The following is a 24205-nucleotide window of genomic DNA, read 5'->3' as shown; positions in this document are numbered from 1 at the left end:
AGCTCCATTGGTACAAACAGACAGACAGAAATAGACATTATGTTAGTTTTATTTAAGGATTGATGTTTTAAAGGATTGTACTTTGAATATTGCTCTATTTTTTTTTGGGGGGGGGGAATTGGATACAAAATTTTGGCAATTAGAGGGATACTGTCAACATTTTTTATATCATTAACTTTGTGCAATGAATAAGGGTATTGAGTTTTAGGCGGGGGACAGTTAGTAGAAGCGATGCTTCTCTAGAATCAATTCCTATTGTACATGTGCAGATTAAATGCTATAAGATGTCCTGAATCACAAAAAGCTAATTTAACATTTTTTGACAATTTAACGAACAGATAAACAGCAAAACTTATAGATTGCCATTGGTTAACCTTTTTTAAAAATAATTTTTACGGGGCTATTTTGTTTAATCGTAATAGGAGGTGCAGATTAATTTTTCGTCTAATGCCATATCCATTAAAATTCCTGGTTTTACCTAAAACTTGTTTTGGTTTAATATTATCCTTGTTAAATATTATCTCATTATTCTATATTCAGTTAAATTTTTGAGGCATAAAGATTATAAAGACTATAAAAAAAATATTTAAAAAGTTTATGGTTCATTAAGATATATGCAAATGAAATTAATCTATATTGAATAAGTGATTTTAGACTTAATCATTAGAATTTAGTTGTGTATATCTTCCAATACGAAGTAAGAACAAATTGGTGAAATAGATAGTTAAATATCAATTCTGGTTAGATTCATAATTTAATGAATTATTTTTAAAAAATCACCAATAAAAAAGGAATCGTCCTGTTATTGTTCATGGTAATACCTATAGACGGACTAAGGTATGGACATACCCTAGTTAAATAGCAGCTGAACTCCTAACCAAGCATGTAATATGCCTTAGTTTAGCGCATAATAGCATAATAGCCTGCACGTCTATTTACAAGATAGATAATGTTAAGTATTCCATTGTTTGCTCTGGTCAAAAGCTTTATTATTATACAATACATCTATTCAATGTATTTGTAACATAATATTATCTATACAAATTTATTTGATAACAGTAAAGTTATTTGTAGTATTATAGATATCTTTCCGCGGATATTAAAATGAAAAATTATAAGATAAAAACCAGTTTTGTTAGTTACGAGGGGCCGAGGACTCGGGCTTACAAAATTTATTTTATTTTATGAATCTATTTTAATATTCGTAGAAAATTGTATGTATTACGAAGCTATACATATTTTTCAGTATGACTGAGAAACGGTTCTAATCCAACGGATATTAATCGGTTTTGAAGTCATACTGGAAATAAGTTTCTTTTTTTGACAAGGAAGTTGACGTTTTATAGCTTTAATAATTAGCTTGATGTATAAACCTGTTTCTAATATGGAAATCTGCCCGTTCAGTTATATTTTAAAGCATTCAAAGGGGTTTAACTTGGCAGCTAAACTTTTTAAAATAGTATAGAAAAAAATGTCAAAAAGAAGGTTACAAGTAGGAAATAGAAATGAGATTGAGCATGTTTTTTTTTGTCCTAAAACTTATTTTTGAAATTTCTTCGATTTTATTGGACTTAATCTTCCTTGATTAAATTGAAAGATATTTTTAAAAATACAAATTTTTATGCTAAAAATGTGCATAAAACTGAGCTCATTTTATGAAGCAAATTTAATGTTCCTAAAACAAAATATGCTTTATAGCAATCTGTAGGTAGGCTATATTGCAATGTGCCTAATTTGTTCACTTTGCATTCAAATAACAATATTTTGGACAAAATACAAAAAAAAAATCTAAGATATAGATAATTACCTGGTTTGCTTCTAGGGTATCTTTCTATAGATATGTTATAATATTAATTTTGCTTTAACTTTTAAAATTTTAAGCTGTTTTCATACTATATTTTACTTTTATTATGTCATGAAAATAACGCTGTGTTGATAATGGTTCAACAATTGTCACTTTTATTTAATGTTATGAAGTCGACTTAAATAGTTTCATATATTTTCGTTAGAAGCCTTCAAAGTTAACAAAATCATTCCTTTTTTCCTATACCTAATAAAATCAAAATATTATTTTGCACCAACTAAGCTATTGTGTTTTGTGGAGAAAAAAAGTAACTAAAGTGTAGGCTAAACCCTGCCTGTGGTATGAGGATCAAAAGTTCAAGTTTAGCATGCAAAATTAACAGATTACCAGAATACGTAATTTGCTAATCGTTTAAATGCGTCCTCTTTTTCTATGCATATATTAGCCTGTCACAAAATACAGGAGTTTAAATATGTAATTTAAGAAAATAAAATGAATAATGATGTTAAAAAACTAGTTTTGTGTGTGAATACGTTTTTGGACCATTAGGTTTAGTTCACTAATGTACTTGATAATTGCTTATGTTTATAAGGTTTGTAAATTATCAAAACTTTATTTTAAATATGGTAATTTATTCTAATTTTAATGATTCCTTTTCAATAATGACTAGTTGCCTCGCCCCTATCTTTTAGGGGTTGGTGAAAGAGTGTCTAGAAAATAAAACCATCTCAAGACATTTATAAAGCTTCCCTAAAAAGTACAATCAATCAAGAACAGTATTTTCCGATATCTTAAGCTTCAGACGAAAAAAAACATATAATTGATATCATAGGATTATATTTTTAGGTTAACACTTTTGATACCAGTCTAATGTTAGGCTTAAATTTTAACGAGTTAGTGCTAAAGGCTGAATGAAACACGCATAACAATTTAAAAACACTAACCTAATATTAAAGTTTAAAGGATAATAATTTAGTTATTTGTTAAAAGAAAAAGCTTACGATAATTCGCCCATGTTTCTAAGACTTTTAGTAACGTCGCACACCCAATATATAAAGTGGTGAAGTTTTGTTGATTTGTACGATATAGATCTCTCTAACGACTGAACCTTTTAAGTTCTCAATTACAGTTTAATACTGGGGCTGGGTAGGTTTTGATCTTTTTTTTTCTAAAATTAAAAAAAACCTTTGGAACTAGAGACGACTTTTTAAGTGTAAAGAATAATAAAATTTGCAAGGATTTAATGAATTTTGTATTTATTTTCAGATGGAGGACCGAGTAAGCCCGAACAAGATCCGTGCCAGCCTGAGATGGTTGGTCTTCACTGCGTACCAGAATAATCCTCCACAGGAGATTAGAGATCCTATCTACAAGGATTATAACCAGGTAATTCACAAATTTAGTATACAGAAAGTTGCTTATAAGGATGTAATTTTAAACTTATTATAAAGTATATCAGTTGAATTAGTAATTCCATATTTACAAGGCAAACATATTTAATTTTAATTTTTTAAAGTTGCTTTAAAAAAAAATTAAGTGACTAAGTTGAAAAATGTCCCTTCTGAATACTAACAAAGGAGTATAATGTTCCTTTCCCTCAAAATACCTTGCAAGCACAGACTTTCTTTAGTTTAAAAATTGAAGGATGAGTGGTTAAATTTATCCCGCCATGCCTAACCTAATTGCGGAGCCTCTAACCCTACGTCTATCCTATATAACCAAACTTAACTTGATCCAAACAAAAAAAAACACAAGCACTTTGAGGGAAACCGCCAATATAGTATTATAATTGTTCTTGTTATTTGCAATAACCACTACTCTTTGTAGGAGGATAAGATCAAGCCTCAGATCGTGCACAAGTTATCTACCGCGGAGCTGTACGCCCTGGTCCTCAGTGTCCTCTACAAGGATCCTAACATGCAGAATCTTAACAACTGGGGTGTCATCCAGGTAATTCAAGCAGTTTTTAAAAGCGGAGCTTTTCTATAATTATGGTCCATCCGTCCGTCCTGAACAGTCAACTCTTTTTGTAAATTCAAACATGACAGAATTGTTCTAGCAATTTCAAACTTTGCATGATGATTCCTATAACAAACCTGTATTTAAGCAGTTTTGCAATAAATTCCCTTACAATTTTGTTTAGACTTGTATACATTTATATTCTGCTTATTCTGTTCTGACACTCTAAAAGTGTTAATGTTAATTTGTCCTACCGTTTCAGAGCTTCGCTTTTATGGATGTTGTCATCCTTGTTTTTAAATAGCTAGGAGTAGAGCTACCCTACATCTTTATACTGTTAAGTTGGTCAGTTAGTTTGTTAGATATAAATGGTAGTAGTAAGGTAATATTTTCTATTTAATAACAACGTGGTTAAAACTTAAGAATTGAAAAGTTTACAGCATTTTTGCCAAAGCAGCATAAAAAGCAAGGAAAAATATGATAAATAAAATAAAATCTAAATTATATTCATTTATATATTTGAATAAGAAAATGCAAAAATGATAACCTTAAGATTTCTCTGTTAATGCTCTGATAGTTTTTAACCTTCGTTTTATATTTGTCATTGTAGAAATTTATCCATAAACATTATCATTAAGTTTTTTTTTTAAAATCATAATTTGTGATTTTTAAAAATAATCCGGTGTAAGAATTTTAAGCGACTGTGCAATTAACATCTATGGCATGAAATGTCCAAAAACTATCCCAAGACTTAAAATTTAAAATAAAAGTCTCGATCGGTATAGTAGTTAGCGAGATCTTGACAGACAAAAAAACAAAAAAAACTTATTACTTAATAGGATTAGTGAAATCTAAATTAGATTTTTTGGCCAAAGCATACATACAGATAACTTATAATTGTAGAATTGCCATGCTACTAAAATCTTAATTCATAATTACAATTCTTTCTTTTTTGATTTTTAATGATAAGTTGTAAAAACAAGATAACAACCCTAATTTCTTTCTTTAAATAAAAGATACAAGATCTGTTTTTAATTAGATTGATAAACAGACATACAGACATCTAAAACTTGTAGAGTTGCCACGCTTCTAAAATTATAATTCTGTGTTAGAATGTTTTCTTTTTCAGTTTTTAATGATAAGTTGTAAAAACAAGAAGATGACAACCTTAATTTCTTTCTTTGAATAAAAGATACCAGATCTGTTTTAATTAGAGTAATCAACAGACATACAGGCACATAAAACTTGTAGATTTGCCCCGCTTCTAAAATCTTAATTCATTGTGACAATTCTTTCTATTTTCATTTTTAGGTTGTAAAAACAAGATAACCACCTTAATTTCTTTCTTTGAATATATAATACCAGATCTGTTTTTAATTAGATTAAAAAACAGACATTGAGACATACCAAATTTGCAATTGATGCTACATTGCTTCTTGTTAAAGTTGACTATTTAATTCGACCCTAGCCCCTAAGGGTTCACGCGAGAAGTGATTTTGTTATGAAAAATAGGATTATTTTTTTTTGTGGAGAAGGAGTGGCAACCTCCCGCCCAATAGCTTAAAACCATCATCAAGCATTACTGTATTTCTCTTAAAATAGAGTAACGATCGGTCTGGCCATTTACCTTAACTAAATAGATAAATACAGCTTAGCATAGGATTATGTACAGTTTTAAAATATTTAAAACATCCTTATAATTTGATTTTTTAAAATGAAACTTTATGATTAAACGGACATACGGACATTAATTAGTTAAAGAGTGACAACGATACAAAAACCCTGGATCTGTTTTAATTAGATTAACTGTAGTAATTAGCATCTTTCAGTTGTAAGTCACTTTGTACTAATTGTCCATTGTTTGTCTTGGTTAATTACTTTTATCTTACCATCCAATATATGTGTTGTATTGCATGTTATAATTATATTTCAGTAATTATAGATCAATAGAGCAGACTTTATTAACCTTTTTATTGATATTCTTCATTTTAGTTTGGTTTTTATTAGAATATTTAAATCTGGAATTTCAAAGCTTTAAAAATATCCATGTTTTATTAAATAAATTCAAACTTTTTAAAGGGTTTTTTTAAATGAAAATAAGTATTGTTATTAATATTATAAATTAAGCCAAATCTAATCTTACACTTTTTGTTGAATTTACTTTAGTAAAATCTAGAGTTACATCTCTGCATACAAAATTAATCTGATACAAGTGGCGCAGCAAAGCAGAGTGTTTACATTTTACAACTTATTATGATGTTTCATTTATTGATTAAAGTTTGAAATATTTCAGTTAAGAGTTATTGTTATACTTAGCTAAAAAAATATATATAAAGGAACATTTTTTATATCAATACCATTAGAAAATAAAATTTAACTCAACTACTAGTTAGAATTAGTAGTTAAATAAAATTATTTTGTTAATTAAATCTATTTTATAACATGATTTTCCCTATCGAAATTATATATCTTTTCCTCAATTACTACAATATTAAAAACACAGTTAGATTACTTATTCTTTATTTGTGTTTTTGCTTGCTTAGATTTTTTGAAAGAAATTAGTATGTCCTATTTGTTATGTTTTGATACTTATTGGATGTTGTTGTCCTTGTTTAAAATTTTAAAGTTTGAGATTTTTTGTAGTTTTGTATTTGCACTGTTCTCTCTCTCTGTGTTACACCTACGTGCTGTGTTTTTATTCATTTTCTTCACCAAACCAAAACTAAAGAACTAAATTAACACTCCACTCTAAGAATTAATCAATATAATTAAAGCACTGTAAATATATAAATAAATGGTAAATTTAATTATCTTTAATTTAAAAAAAAACTTTCTTTATCTAAATCTAACGTAAAAAATAAACGAGAAAGTCATGGGTTCCAAAATTTTTATTTGTTAGATGGTTTTTAGATTATTCAGACTTGTAAATATGTGTAAAAACATGATTTTTTGGGTTTGACATGTATCCTTCTACAAGTTAATTGTACATATTTACTCAGAAAAGTCCATAAAAAATGACTGCTCAGTGTTTTCAAGTACACCTGGTTTTTTTTCTGAGTCTTTGTTGTGTGTTTGCTTTTTTTGGAAACAGTGCAGCATCGAGAGAAAGAATAGTTGGACGGATGGAATAGATTTCCTACCTTTAAAAGTTTCATATTTCCTTCCCATAAATTGTGCAAGGGTGGACCTAGTTTTGATGGAGGTTATTGTGACATTATCAGATATTTAAATATGGAAATAGTAGTAACATTCTTGCTTAATTTAATTTTAGCCGATACAAACTTTATGTCTTTGTTTAGGATATGCGAAATTATGAACCTAGTAAAAGTGTCTGACTCTGATTATGACGAAAAAAAAATTAGCCAATGAAAGGCCAGTATACACTGTTCTTGACCAATGGTAAAATTTATAGTGGCCTCTCATTGGCTAATTTTTTTTTACGTCATAATCAGAGTCAGACACTTTTAAGTTTTACTAGGTTCCGAAATTATTTTTTCTTATTGCAAACATAATAATGAAAATAAATTCTTTCTATTCATTTAATTGGAATCATTTACATTTTTGTGTATTTTGAAATTTGAAATTAGATCCCTTTTAATAATCCATTTAAATGAAGTAGTAAGCATTTTTTGTCTGTGACGAAAGATCTCGCTTACTGCTAAACTGATATGATTCTCCTGTACAGAGAAGCTTCTTATGATCCAGGGTAGGTATTTAACTATTTTTTAAGAGGGTATCTCCAACCTCCCAATACTTCCCCCCCAAACAAAATTTCTTTTTCTTTTTAAAACTTAAAATAAAAAAAGGGGGGGGGGGTTAGTGGTTCAATTCATCACCCCCCCGCCATAAGTGCCCTTAGAGTCTTCTAGGGGGCGAAGACGCTAGTAAGATTATAAAACACAACTTAATGGAAAATAAAATAAAAATCATCTACCCAACCAAAAAAGGTTTTGTGTTCATAGAAAAGAAATTAATGTATTTCTTACAACAAGAGCCCTTTTATTTTAAGGTGGGGTTCAATTAAACATCAACAATTACAAAGTAAATCTGAATCTGATTTGTCATTTTGCCAAAAGTCAATTTAAATTGGGTCTAATGATCATTCAAAAATTGCAGGAATTTTGTTTAATTTTCATTGTTCTGTGGACCATTTCACAATTTATATTTATTTAGACAATTTCTTCTAAATTGGCAGGGAGGGATGGGATATAACACTGGTATACAAAATTATATCAACAAATTCTTTCATTCATTGGCTTAAAAAACATTGAGTTCTTGTTATTTAATCGTAATTGGCCGTTTCAAACTTTTCAAGAAATAATTAACCTACAGAAGAGTTAATTTTGTTCATTTTCATTGGGGATGTACAACACTTTATCGTCCATTTTATCAATGTATGACTGAGCGCCTAACTTTTGTTTTACTATCCCCACATTCATATAAAGAGGTGTATCTTAAGCAAACTCCAAAAATACTACGCTTCTTTATTTATATTAATTTTTTGTTAAAACCATGATTTTCCCTTTATTACGTAATTGCACTTCATAGGCTGCAAATTTATTCAAATTTATTTGAGAACTATCAAAAGCAATCATTTTTTACATGTTGTTTTGTTCTGATTGATAAATTGTCAAACATTTAATTGCAAGAAAACAAAAATTAGTTCATTCCATGCAAAATTCTGTCTTTTTTATCTCTCATTTCCTTATCCATGTATTCGTTTTTTTTCTTTCTGGTTGATAATATGAAATAATTAGAGATGATCTTTGGCACTAAATCTTGATATTAAACAATTGTTTCCTTAAAATCTCTGTTTTAAACTAATTCTCGCAAAGTGCCTTGTTGAGCACTGAACCCACCTACACCTTATTTTTGAAATAAATTAAATATAATGATGGGTGTAATTTATTGTTTGTTTGCTAATGAAGCCAGGTTAGGTTAGGTTATATTGAGTACTTGGTAGCCCCACATAGGTCAGTTATAACCCCCCTCCTTATTTTCAATTTATTTTTTAAAAAGTGGGTAGGGCTTCAGTGCTTCATTTACACTTTGGGGAAAAGCACACTGTTTTATTTTAACTTCCGCTATTTGAAAGATTTTCTCTCTCAATTTCAGAAAATTATTCCTTTCCTAAAATGAGGGTAAATTGTATAATTTTAGGTAATTTATAACGTTGATTTTAAGTAATGGGTGGTGAATTTTATGATTTTAGCTTTCAATAAGCAAGAATTATAAACGACATACGCCCATAGAATTATCCTTATAAAAAAGTAACAGAATGTCTGTTTGTAGCTTATGATCTCGCATATCATTGTAATGATATTGTTCTCCTTCATTAAAGACTTATATTTTAAGGGGATGTTTTCTCCACCTTCCTAAGAGAAATCATCCCTGAAAAAAGTGTAGGGTCGACCTAAAGGCCTTTCCCTCAAGTACCGAAACAGCTAGTATAGAAACAAGTGATTGGTAAAGTAATCTTCTCCAAATAAAAAAGTAGAAATTTAGTTTAGCTTAAACATTTATTGTTTTATCTTGTTTGAATTTAAATAATTAGTTAGTTCCTATTGTATATTTACCTTACTTGAAGTAAAGCCAAGGTTATAGCAAGGGCAGAAAAAGCTACCTTACCATTATTCTATAGTTATCCAGGGAGGGAGGGGACATTTGTCTATTTATTACACTATACCCCAAAGTCTTATTATAACGTTTTCTTATTCGTTGACTGAACAACCGTGGGGACTTTTATTGAATTTTTAATGGTTGGTTCATTTAGTTGAGTGTCCAAACGTTTTAACCACTTATCGTAATCTATAGAATGAAAAATTTTGTGTACTCACATTGGGGATACACATCAATTGATCGGCCTTTGTCTTATCCCTTTATATTCCTGATTGTTATCTATAGGTTGGAATTATAATGACATACACCCTTCAAGATAAGATAACCTAATTATAACCATAAAGTTAAGATAGACTAAATTATATGGATAATTGTGTGATAAACCAACCCTAAAAGGACACTCCTGAAACAATATGGAAAGATGAAAAACTATACAAATACAATGGATGTAGAATATACGTGAATATTATTACAGGGTAAACATTGTCGTGAATGTTGGTTGCCAACATGAACATCATTTATTGGTCAGTTTGTTAATATAGTAGTAGTTGAGAGTATGGTAAAGGGGTGAGTAGGGAAATCGTTATTTTAGTAGTTTTACTTTATTTAAGAATATTATTATGAGCATCTCTGAAAAGCACAACCCAATCTAATTGATTACCGCTTTTAGAGATCCTATATCTCAAGAAAAAATATGCATATATTAAGATCTTTTGTAGCAGTAGATTAAAAGTATGGCTTTTATAAATTTTTCATTGAAGCATTTTAGTTGATTTTTTAAATTTTCATTCCATGGCATTTTTTGTGCACTACCAACAAATAAAGATACTTATAGAATATGCTCACAATAACATTACATTAATAAAGTAATTTTAAATGAAATGTAAGTAATACTACTCAGCACTGTGTCAGTTATCATGTTGTTGAAAAAATAATTTCATGCTTATTAGCCATATCTTGCTGGTAATCCTAGCACTCAACTTTAAGCAATTTTTATATACGGTGCTTTTTATTAGAATAAGTCATAAACCATGCAAAAAAACCAAACCTTACGAAAGACTTGCCTCAAAGTGCCTATCTAATTTTGAAATAAAGTGAAAATAAGGTTGAGGAGAGAAGGTTAGTATTTAATTTGTCTTTTGATTAGTTTAGATCAGGTTAGGTTAGGTTATGATAAGTATAGGGGTTTCCCGCGGGTTTATTTTCCGCATGATTAGGGCCCCATAAGGGTTAGGCATATGGAATAAAAGACAGCAATTATATTTAATTTATTTCAAAGTGGGGGGTCAATTCTTGTTAGATGCTAATTTTTTTTATGATACTTCTGTCACTTTTTTTTTTTTTATATTTATATCTGTTTCAATTATTTCAGTAAGCCATTACTGTTTCATTTTAACATTTTTATTTTGTCTTTATAATATTTCTTTGAAATCTATAAATAGCTAACTACATTGTACATAGATTAATCTAAATACATTTTAACAAGGTCTAAATGCTGCGTATCCTTCAAACTAAGAAATACGTAAAATAGCGTGGAAATTTCGCATTGTTTGTCCCAGAATTGCTTCGATGAATTCTAAAAAAAACTTAATTTTGTCAAATCATGGCGACTGAATGAAGAATTCTCAAGTTCCTTAAATAACAAAAGGTGGTTTTGATTCAGAAATCAAAGGATAAGCAATTGAAGATTTTGTTTTAAATTAACCTTTGCTCAAATAGTATGTCATATTCATATGCCAATCTAAAAATAGGTGAAAAATGGCACGAAAGGGATCTCTAAAGTTCTCTGATTTTTTTTTTTTTTTTTTTTTTTTTTTGGGGGGGGGGAATGGTAGATAGTATTTTTGTAGCCTTTGAGGGCAAGCGACAATTCAATTTTAATTTGAAGTGTTGTTTAAGAATTTATTTTTATGCATTAAGACCTTTCCCAGTGTTTTTATTGTATTTATATACATATAATCAGGGGCGTCCAAGCTTTTTATTTTGGGGGGGGTAAAATTTTTTTAAGGGGGGGGTAATTCGGTTTTGGGGGGGGGTAAAATGGCGCGCCGCAAATTTTTTTTACCCCCCCCCAAAATTTTTACCCCGGGGGTAAAATTTGCTTGGGGGGGGGGGGTAATTACCCCCCCCCAAAATTTTTACCCCGGGGGTAAAATTTGCTTGGGGGGGGTAATTACCCCCCCTGAAATCTGTTGGCAGGGGTAAAATTTGTTTACCCCCCCCAAAATTTACCCCCGGGGTAAAATTTTTTGGGGGGGTAATTTAAATTTTATCAAAAATTTAGTATTAAAACTGCGCGCGAAGCGCGCAAAATTTTTTTTTGTTAGAGATTTTCTATTTTGGGGGGAGTATTTACCCCCCCCAAAATTGTTTGGGGGGTTAAATACCCCCTCCTAAATGGTTGGGGGTGCCTACGGCACCCCCAGGGTAGGGGTAAATTTTAAATGGGGGGGGGGTAAAATGAAAATTTTTTTGGGGGTGCCTACGGCACCCCCAAATTCGTTTGGGGGGGGGGTAATCGCCCCATTACCCCCCCCCCCTTGGACGCCTATGCATATAATCAATATAACATTTTTAAATTGACAATCTCTTTATTATGTAAAGTAACAATGTCTAGGATAGTATAAAATGTATATAACTAGCAAACTGTTTAACTAAAGGAAATGACTTGGGGTTTAAACATAATTAATCCCCACCTTTGTAGTTCTTTGTTCTAATGGTTCAAATTTAACTTGTTAGGCCTTTGAATCAAATTTAAGGCATCATTATGGATGTTTTGAGGTCAACCTTTCATAAAAAGAATTTTCAGGCGTTTTAGGAAGGTCTTAAAGTCAAATTAAATTGTTTTTATTACTTTAATACTTTTCATGTTAAATAACTAAAGAAGTTGTATCAACTTTTTTGCTTTTTATTTAAGATAGCTAGCCGGTTCTTTCAGTAAGTAGTAGATGTAAAAATTTTCATAGAATTCAGATATGCAATCGGTTTTTTTGTAGACCTCTTATTTTTAAAGTAATTTAAGTTTTAAAAAAAATAATTAAGTCGGTTTTAAGGTACTAAAACGCAATAAAATAAAAGAAGAAAATGGCCAGTATGAACAAAAATAGTAAGATCTTTAATTTGACACCTTACTTTTAAAATTCTGTTGAGTAATTATTGAAAAAATCTATTTTTTTAACCTCGGTTTAATAAAAACTTTAGACCTAAATATTTTCTCAAACAGACATAAAAAACATGGGTTCATATATACCTTTAGAATCAGAAAAATATTACGATTCCATTCTAAGCTAAATTGAAAAAGTTTTATAAAACTATAATAAAAAAAATAAGTTTATTTTAAGAATCATAATTTTCGGCTTTAAAGGGTTAGCTTGAACCAAACCTGAACAAAACCTAAACAAAAGACAATGCAATGTAGCAGATATTTTTTAAACACAAGAAACAATAATGTATTTTTAACTGCATTGTTTTGAAGTTTATAAACAGACTGATGCATATTTGTTCATAATTTTTCATTCTTTACATGTTCTTTAATATCACTATATTTATTGTAGTATTTATTGTATATATTGTATGAACGTTCTCCTTTTTTTCTGGCAATTCTATAGGTTAATTTTATAGTTTAAGCTTACCGATTCGTCAATTTTTCCGATTTGTGATTGGCTAGTTTAGTAGTTACAATTCTTAAAATAAACTTTTTATTTTTTCTATTTTTTATTACAATTTTTTAAAACTTTTTCAATTTTTCTTAGAATAGATTCATATTATTTTTCTCATTCTAATGGTATATATGAACCCATATTTTTTCTGTCTGTATGAGAAAATATTTAGGTTTAATGTTTTGATTAAACCAAGGTTAAAAAAATAGATTTTTTCAACAATTACTCAACAGAATTTTAAAAGTAAGGTGTCAAATTAAAGATCTTACTATTTTTGTTCATACTGGCTATTTTCTTCTTTTATTTTGTTGCGTTTTAGTACCTTAAAACCGACTTAAATTACTTAAAAAATAAGAGGTCTATAAAAAAACCGATTGCATATCTGAATTCTATGAAAAATTTTACATCTACTACTTACTGAAAGAACCGGCTAGCTATCTTAAATAAAAAGCAAAAAAGTTGATACAACTTCTTTGAAAATTTAAGATAAAACACAGAAATGGTATTTCATGTGTAGGAGTAAATCAAAACTAAAAAAACTTGGCATATTAATGAAGGACTTTCAACAAATTCTACAGAAAATAAGGGAATAAATAATCACAATACTGTAAATGCTATCAAAGACAGAAATGTAGTGTAATTCATGTTTTTTAGTGGCTCGATTTCAAATTTACGTGATCCTTTGGCATATATGAATTATACACACATACTATACAGTATACATTGTTTTAAATTACTTCACTATTTTGTAATCTTTGCAATTTTACGGTGCGGCTATAAAAATGCTGTTCCATTATAAATTTCGCGTGCAAATTAATGTAAAAATTTACACATTTATTTAATAATGTTATCTCGGCTATAAATCAAACAATATTAGTTTTAAAAATAAGATTAATAGCCCCATTTAGAGGGTAAGAGAGCGCTTTAAAGACAATAATTGAAAATAGACAGCATTATTGTAACACCTCCAAATATTGCATGCGACATCAGTTTTGCGAAAGATATGTTTTGTTTTCCAAATAGTTTTTATAAAAAAGCTGGCTTTGTGTTGATTATTCATTCAATTATTCATTGTTAGTTATTGATTTAGATACTGACGTAGGCTGATATAATAAAGTATGAGATTTAAGATCTGAAATAAAACTAAACCGTTTGTTTGTCTTACAATTCAAGGAGAGCTTTTTAATGTCCCTAGTTTAAGAAAAAAGTTAATATTACATAATTTTGTATCACAAAAAGATAATATTTTTCGCTGCACATCTATTCCTATTTGTCGGTTGGTCTGTCTGTAGGTCAATAATCTTTTGGTTTCGTCATAAGACTTATTACACACTTACATATAAGTAATACATCTGCTATTAGCTAATTTATTGTTCTATACAAGCTTGGTTTGGTATGTATTAGATTAATCTCTAAATAAAAGTGCATATAAGAATGTATTTAATTATACATTTTAATTGACAAATGGTGAAATATTTACTGGCCTATCATAGGTCATTAGTATTGTATGACGTCATTTTTATAGGCACTATAAGCTGCTTCTGAATAAAATCACTTTTTTGGCATAATTGTAGAAACAGCAAGATGTCATATATTTTCATTTTCTTCCTCTCAATGCATGCTGTTGTATTTAAGATCGTTGAGAATTTTGTCAAATTCATACAGCATGTACAATCTACTTTTAACTAAAGCATATTTTTGGTAAATCACACGTCAGCAATTATATATTATTACTTGGCTCTTAAACCAGATTTTCATATTTTCTAATAAAAAACTTGCAGCGGGCTAAAATAACGATAACCCCATTCACCCACTAATACTAAACTGACCAATAAGGGATCTCCACGTTAGCAAGCTAAATTAACGACCATTTTTCCTCTGACATAATATTCACGTATTTACTACATCCATTAAGTCAGCTATCTTGATTTTTGAGTATTAAGATCGAGATCTTTAAAGGTGTCTTTAATTATAACATAACATCTAAAATGTTAGCTCCAAAGTACATTTGTAATTGCTATACAAACTTTGGAAATAAAAATGGTGGTTACCATGCAGTTTACATATTTAAAAGTGTTGACACGACATCATTCTATGATGAAATACAAGAGATGGGTTCTCGTGTTGTTTATGCCCATAATGTTACAGTTAAATTCATGCACTTGATAGCCTAACTTGATAACGTAATTATATGTTTCAGAACGGCTCTAGAATCCATCTATATGTTGGCAAATGTAACGGTAACAACCTATGAACCGCCAACCGCCAGATTTAACGCCGTTTACAAATAAATAAATATTTAAATAATAACTTATTATAGCGATGTTAAATAACTTAAAATTTGTTAAATTGTTTATAATACAATGATTATATTGTTTTTTCTTCTAATACTCAATAATAAGTGGAACGAAACAAGTACAATCAAAGAGTAGGATATCTGCAATAATTTGGATGTTTTGGTTTGCAGTGGTTTCAAATGGCTGAAGGTCTGGCCATACGTTGTTGTCAACCGTCCTTATATACTTGAATGGCAAATGCGGCTAGTTGTACTTTATTGTTGTGGTTTCAAATGGCTGACGATCCCTTAAATTTAGAATGCAAATACACGGAAAAAAGTGGCATCATACATATGTGTCTTTTATACATGTTATCTCCATATGCAAAAAATATCAGAATGTTTGTTTTTATTGGAATTCAAAGCGCCCGAAACCTATTATTTTGTTAAATTTGATCGTTTAATCGTTAATTCTTTTTTTTCTTCAGGTTCTTGGACGTAAAGGCGTGGATGTACGAGGTCAACAAGTTACAGAAACCACCTTGATGCAGACAAGTCCTATTAGGATCACTCAACATTGTGCTGTCATTGATGCGCTGATGACTCTCTATCTGAGGTAGGCAAATTGAATTAGTGAGTAGCTGATCAGGGATCTTCAGGGATAAGATAATAGAGATAAATTAATGTACTTCCCCAATGATGGTAAAAAAAATTTATTAAAAATATTGGTTTTAAAGTTTGGACATTTTAAGATTAGAGCATGAATTTCTAGAACCATTAAGTATTCAGCAAAACATATCTAAAGCCAAGTCTTAAAATGTAAGAATATGCAATATTCTGTACTTAAGTAACTTTCGGAATATATTTTTACGGAATTTTTACATTAATGATGAATATTAAATGAGATATTGCTCTTTTTTTGTTAATGTTCGTTTTTCTTGTCTGTTTTATTAAGCTTCACCTATGGATGTTGTCATTCTTGTTTTTTTCTTTACAGGGAGACAATGATGTCCAACGGAGTGTCCACCATCAAGATGAAGCTGAAGTACACGAGTACACCAGATGATATTGAGGAGTTCATTGTCAGCTGGATGAATCATATCTGCCAGTCTTTAAAGGTAAGGTTATACCTATGGGTATGAAGGGGACATTGGAATGTAAATCAAATGGATACCGAAAGTTTTTTTCTAAATCATCTTATTCATTGGATAAAAATTGGCTTATTCATTAATTCCAAACTAGTAATGTCCTAACTTTTCAAACAATTTTTAATCTAAGAATGGATATTTTTGTGTATTATCATTGAGAATGTAGATCGATTTATTTCCAGGATCTACATATATATTGATATTTCTTTCCTCTTACAAACAAGAAATTTTACTTAATTTTTTAGCTATTAAAATATATTTAAAAGCTTGTCTTTCCTTATATAGTAAATAGTTTCTAAATGGCAATGTTTACTAATATAAGCCAATGGATATAGAATATACGTGGATATTTTGACAGGGGATAAATTGTCGTTTATTTGGGTTGCTAACATGTAAATTATTTATTTGCCCGTTTGTTCATCCAGAAGGAGGAAAGGGGATGGAGTAAAGGGAGTAGAGGGGGGAATCTTTATTGTAGCCAGCTACAAGTGTCACTTTATTAGAGTACATGATAATCTGGTGTATTATCCAAGTAATAATAAATCAATTTAAAGGCCAAGAAAATACATTTGTATGAAACACACATGGCAATTAATTATTTTTAACAAACATTTCAATCAATAATTGAGATAAGCAGATATTCTAATATGGAAAACCAGATTTCATAGAGTGCACATAGGGGCAACAAGGGGCAACAATTCACCACCCCCAATTAAAGTTTTAAACATTCTATGAGTATTATCATACCCAATGTACATCAGATTTCAAAGGAATCGTAAAAATACGCTTTTTAAGTAAGCATTCTAATGCATGGAAGTCAAGAAATGCAAAAATTTTCTTACAGAAAAAGGCATACTTTTTGTGTTTTACCAACTATTTTAAAAGTATTATAAAATCTCTTAGAATTAACGTAATTAGATAAAATAACTTCTGTTGAGTCATGCATTACATATATTTTGACAGTATAAAAGAAAAAAACACAAATTGAAGAAATTAGGTAGTCTTAAATAATTCTAGTTGAAGTAAAGATTTTAGTTTTTATTTGTTTGTTTTTTAATCAACATTTAAGAAGACAGTAAGAGGAAACATGTTTTCACTGGTTGCCACCGACTAAAAATACAATATTTGATTACCCAAAGACATATCATAATCGCCTGTACTGGTCTTATTTACCCCCCGCGCCCCCGTAGGGGTTTTTAGCCCGTTTTCTGAATGTGGGTGCACGAAAAGCTTGTAAGAAAAGGCGTTTAAATGCGCTTTTAAAGTCAAAACTTAAGATATAATTCAAATAAATAAAAGACACAGAAACATAGACATATTGGGAAATATTTATTCTGACTTAGAATTAAAGTTAATAATAAATATTTTCAAGTTCTATTGCACTAAATGATGGAGAGGAGAGGGGGGGGGGGCTAAACCTAAATCTAAACCTCTTTATGTTTGATGTTTTAATGTAACTAAATAATCGTTTCTATAGATTATTACAAATATCAGGGATCTAAAGGGATAAGACAAAGGTCAATAAATTGTTGTACATCCCCAATGATAATACACAAAATTACCCCTTTTGTAGATTAAAGTTAGTAGTTAAAACGTTTGAACACACAACTGTAAAACTTTGGGGACTAGTGTTATAAACAGCCCAATGTCCCCTACCTCACTGCAAAAAGGTAAAGTTAATATGCAAATAACGTGAGGTTCTTATAATCATTCTAAATTTGAATTAGCAAGTAGTCTATCTGTCTGTCTATTGGTAATGCTTTGTTTTTAAATTATGTAGTTACAGGGTATTCATGTTTAAAGTCAGCAGTTTTATTTAGAAAGGGAGGGGACTGTTAATTACACTAGTCCCCAAACTTCAAAGTTTTATAATAACGTTTTTATATTCGTTAGCATAAGAACTTCAGGAAATTTAATTGATTTTTTATTGGTTGTTTCATTAAGTGTTGTTGATGAGTGTCAAAACTTTTCAACCACTAATTGTCATCTACAGACAATTAATTTTGTAATATAATTTATTCAATATGTATTTATTAAATATGTATCAATATTGGGGATGTACATATTAATCGGTTATTGTTTTGTTCCTTAGATCCCCAGGTGTTAATATATAATACAAAGTAGCTTGATGTCTGTTTGTCTGTCCGCCCATCCCTTAAGATCTCGCTAACCACTAAACTGATTGAATTCTACTCTTCAGGGAATATATCTAAGAATCCCCCTCAAATTTTTCATATTTCTATAATTAGGGTCGGTCTGTCCATATGTCTGGTACAGTTAGCTTTTTTACTTAACTTAAACAGGCTAGAATTGTCCTATCGATCTCAAACTTTTCATGCTGATTTCTACAACAGTTAGGTACGACTTAGAAAGCACAGCAACTCTATAATCGTTACCAGAAAGTACGTACATCCATTTATAACAAGCTGATTTTTACTTTTTTGACAACAAATAATGGTTTTGAATGTTAAAAATATCCTATTCATCTGATTTTTTGAATACTGATTCCTATTTCAATAACGTCTATTGTTATAAGCGAAGCATCTCTATAATCAAGTCCTAAAAACGTCAGTATGTACTTAAACAGTAAAATGTATTTAATCAGTTTTAATTACAATTTTGTATAGACATGCATTAATATTCAGTTCTGACACTTCACAAGTGTTAATGTTCGTTTGTCCTTCCATTTCAGAGCTTCGCTTCTTTCATGGATGTTGTCATCCTTGTTTAATTACCTCTTGGGGCAAATCCCCTAGAGGCTAGGGGCGAAGCTGCTAGTATACATATAAACAGTAAACATGAATCATAATATCATTATAAATATAGATATTAGTTAAAAAAATTTATGTTAATCATGACCACATTTATAATGGATTTATTAAACATAAAAATAAAGTGAAACTTGTAGCTTGCTAAAATAAGGATCCCCATCCACCCCCATTTACACCATCCCCTCCCCTCCTACTGAAATGAATTCCATGACCCCAAATTTTACACTTTAACACTAAAATCGGTTAACAATTAACCTAGTTACACTTTAAAGGGCCCAAAAAGCTAGTGATAGGGTAGCTGCGCTACTAAAAAATTCTCATATTGCTCTGATAACCAAAACCCCTAATTAGACATTTTAAACACGAAATTCAAGATAGTTGATGGATAGATAGATGGATAGATAGATGGATAGGTAGATGAATAGATATATGGATAGATAGATGGATAGGTAGATGAATAGATATATGGATAGATAGATGGATAAGTAAATGGATAGATATATGGATAGATGGATGGATAGATAGAGGGATAGATTGATGGATGGATAAATTGATAGTTGATGGATAAAGAGATGAATAGTTGATGGATAGATAGATGGATCGATATATAGATGGATAGAGAGATGGATAGAGAGATGGATAGATAGATGGATAGATAGATGGATAGATAGATGGATAGATAGATGGATAGACAGATGGATAGATATATGGATAGATAGATGAATAGATTGATGGATAGATAGATGGATAGATAGATGGATAGATAGATGGAAAGATAGATGGATAGATAGATGTAAAGATAGATGGATAGGGTAAGGGGGAACTATTTTCGGGAGGGGTTAATCTGGTAATTTTCTATCTACCTTCATAATAATAGGTAGATGAATAGATATATGGATAGATAGATGGATAAGTAAATGGATAGACAGATAGATAGATGGATGGGTAGATAGAGGGATAGATTGATGGATGGATAAATTGATAGTTGATGGATAAAGAGATGAATAGTTGATGGATAGATAGATGGATCGATATATAGATGGATAGACAGATGGATAGATAGATGGATAGATAGATAGATGGATAGATAGATGGATAGATAGATGGATAGATAGATGGATAGATAGATGGATAGATAGATGGATAGATAGATGGATAGATATATGGATAGATAGATGGATAGATTGATGGATAGATAGATGAATAGGGTAAGGGGGGGGGGCTATTTTCGGGAGGGGTTAATCTGGTAATTCTCTATCTACCTTCATAAAATGACCTTTATCTCCATGTTCCTTTCAAATGACAGAAAAAAACATAAAAGCAAATTTGTTTGTTGTTAAATTACCTACAAAAAAGTATAAAATGAAATTTTTGTGAGATGAATTTTAAGGGTACTAAATAATCAAATCTCCTTTTTGGTTGATTTGCCCCAATGTGGAGTGGTTGTATTTAATAAAACATTTAAGTAAGCTGCATATATTTTATGCTAGACATATTTATACTTATTTTCTGCAATTCTATGCATGTATGTTTGATGTATAGGTATTTTTTTAGCATAGCTTCTCACTAACTGACCACATTTAAACCAACTCATTTTATGCCATTCATAAATATCAATTGTTTCAAAATCTTTTTTTATTTTCTGTTACATAATTTTTAAGTAACATGGGCCATTTTTTATGATAGGATATCTCCTCAAAAAATTAAGATGACTAAAAATAGTTACATCCTAACTCTTTCTTAAAAATATTAGCATCTTTTTTCTACTATTGTTCCGCTGTCAACGACCATAAATGTCCTTGTTTATATTCCTTTCGCGGCGTTAGATTTATAATTTGATGAATATTTATTCTGAACCTTTAGCCCCCCAATCCTTTTTTACTTTTGGTCTTGTGTTTTTAATCATTTCATACATACACGAGCAATACAAGCTGCACTCTTAAAAATACTATCCTAGAATATACATAGGTAAAGTAGTAAGGTTTATTTACGTCTGAAACTGAATATTTCATTAACTATTTAACCCATTGAGTTCCTCATCTTAAGGAAGCTTCACGTATTTCTAGTTTAGTGGTAGGTTTAGGCTATTTTTATGCCCTATCCTACCCCTTTGAATACAAAGACCCTAGATGCTTGGGGTAGAACCATTAGTATCCTTAAACTAAAGTAACGGGATGTCTGTGTGTTTGTCTGTTTGTTTGTCTGTGTGTTTGTACCGAAGGATCTCGCTTACCGCTGAACCGATCGGGTTCTCCTTAACAGGGTAGCTTCTCATAAGTCCCGGGAAGGTTTATAACTATTTTTGGGGAGGGTACCACCACCCTCTCAGGAGAAATCGCCCCTAGAAAAAAAATTACCCCTACCGAAAAAGAGACTTGAACGAAACATAAACCAATTATTTCTGTAATTAGATATTTTAAATAAAAAAAAACATTCAAAGTGCCACTAGAGGCCTCTAGGGGCGTAGCCGCTAGTTCTTTAATATGGTATTACAAACTTTTTACATTGTTTCCATTGGTTGCTAAGTTAGTACCTAAATATTTGTCTTCAAATATGTCATCCTTTTATGTGTTGTAATAAGAAAATTTATGTCCTAATGTCCAACCTTTGGCAAAACTCTTTCTTAAGGCAGGTGTCCCACTGAAATCAGACTTTTAATAAAACACTACAATTTACTTAATAATTTTTTTTTAAAGGACCTTTTTTACAGTGTCGTAATAATTCTTGTAGCACAGAAGAACAAGGAAAGCCATTCAGAAATTTTATTCTATTTGAATTATTTAATATTTGCAGAGTATTGAATTGTAGGATAATTGTTGGCATAGAAATAGATGAGGAATTTTATGTTTTTAAGATAAATGTAGAAATCAGTGGCGTGCACTGAGATTTGCAAGAAGTGTGTTATACCTTAATGGGTTGACTGTCCTTCAAGATTTAATTTTTATTTTTTAGATTTAAATGGATTAAAATCACTGAAACCAATTCCCTGTACGTGGTTGTAAATTGTACTTTGCATAATTCACGATCTAATCACACAGATGCAGTATTTCTCCAGGTAAGGAGGGATCACTGTTTATTACACTAGTCCCCAAAGTTTTATAATATCGTTTTTTTATTTGTTGGCTAAATAACTTTGGGACTTTTTTTTATTAAATTTGGATCGGTTGGTTTAATAATTTGAGTGTCTAAACGTTTCAACCACTAATTGTATTCTACAAAACTTGTAGATTCGTGTATAATCATTGGAGATTTATCGCCCATTGTCTTATCCCTTTAGATCTCTGGTATTTCTCATGGGGAGAGAAAAATATGGCAGTAAAATTAGGCCCTTCTTCTTATCAATAGTTACCAGAAAACAAAGTTAGAATTGTTCATTAAAGTTCGGTGCATATTTTAATTCAACGGTAATTGTCCTATTCCTATATATCCCTAGTTTTTCTTTTCTTTGCCGAATTTTCTGTCTTTCAAGTATCTGAACCTTGAATAATGCAAAGATGTAAATACAACATATTTTATTGTGGTGTATGTTTAATTCTTCATTTTTATTACGCATTGCATTTCTATGCGACTTTGAATCTCTCAATTTATCTAATAAATACTGTTTATCTGTTGCTAAATTTTTTAAAGTATTTTTTTCTGCAGTTTTCTTTTGCCCGTTTAAACTTTTTTTGATAAACATTCATTAATGTTTTCTCTTTTCCTATTTTAGTAAGTTTTCCCAAGGGGACATTTTACTGTTTATTACACTTGTTCCCAAAATTTTACAATAAAGTTGTCTTATTTGTTGGCTTAAAAATTTTGTGGACTTTTAATTTGATTGTTCGATTCATTAAGTTAATGTGCAAACGTTTCAGCAACTTATTTTAATCAACAGAAGGGGTAATTTTGTGAATCAATATTGGGGATGTACATCAATTTATTGGTTATTGTCTTATCCCTTTAGATCCCTAATTTTTTCAGTTGTTTTATCTTTCTCTTTAACAAATGATTGCAATAAATAAAAAATGACCTCTAACACTCGTTTGGCAAGAAGTAATTTTTAATCATTTTTTACCCCCCTGAAATTAAATTTAAACTCTCTATAACCAGATGAATTTTTTTTAATTGAAGCTTCAGAATTAACTCACTACTGACCTCATTCAAGCCTCCATTTTAGGTAAAATTCACATCGGGTACGGGATTGTTTAGGACTATTTTATATTTAATTTCAAGTTGTCGTTGTGGGATGGTTTTTAGCAATTTAAATTCCATTCCTGCTAGTATTAACTGAATATTTTATTATGAATATATGAATGTAGATATGTTTGGATATGGTTTAAAATTTGTAAGGACGGATTATACTCAGATAGAATCAATTCTCCATTTGAAAATTTATTGTTTCCTTTATTGGTCGAAACAAGGTCAAGTATTATCAGAGATCTTAAGGGATAAGACAATGACTGATAAATCAATGTATATTCCAAATCATGAAACACAAAATTACCCCGTCTGTAGATTACAATTACTGGTTGAAACGTTTGAACATTCAACTTGATATAATCTAACTAATAAAATTTAATTAAAGTCTTCAAAGTTATAAATCCAACGAATAAGAAAACGTTATTATAAAACTTTGGGACTGGTGGAATAAACAGCTCAATGACAATTTGTTTAATATCATTGGGGATGTACATCAATTTATCAGCCATTGTCTTATCCCTTTAAATCCCTGGGTACACACACACACACACACACACACACACACACACACACACACATGAATAACTTACATTAACTGTTCCCTTGCAATACTTTTATTTAACATTTTATGCAATGAAATTTTCTGTATAGAAGTTTATCAATCTTTTTCAAAAAAATGTATGTTTTAAAGAGTGGGAAAATCTAATAGTTTTAATTTCATTTGTCTTTGTAAGTTTCGGGTAGCGAAATAATTATCCTTAAGAAAATCGTGGTTGAAAATTAAGTTGCGC

General features: G+C 30.1%; 1 protein-coding gene across 1 annotated transcript in view; it reads left to right on the top strand.

The window, feature by feature from the left end:
- Positions 1-24205, top strand: part of LOC145321946 (uncharacterized) — a 76645-nt gene that overhangs the window by 35370 nt on the left and 17070 nt on the right. Inside the window, exons 2-5 of the mRNA XM_080163629.1 lie at positions 3071-3190; positions 3632-3754; positions 15805-15932; positions 16314-16434. Coding sequence (XP_080019755.1) covers positions 3071-3190; positions 3632-3754; positions 15805-15932; positions 16314-16434 — 492 coding nt within the window. The remainder of the gene's footprint in view (positions 1-3070; positions 3191-3631; positions 3755-15804; positions 15933-16313; positions 16435-24205) is intronic.

The sequence above is a fragment of the Acartia tonsa genome, chromosome 1 (assembly GCF_053477335.1).
Source record: "Acartia tonsa isolate MP-2025a chromosome 1, ASM5347733v1, whole genome shotgun sequence".
NCBI classification, from domain to species: domain Eukaryota; kingdom Metazoa; phylum Arthropoda; class Copepoda; order Calanoida; family Acartiidae; genus Acartia; species Acartia tonsa.
This window is presented reverse-complemented; position numbering and strand designations above follow the sequence as displayed.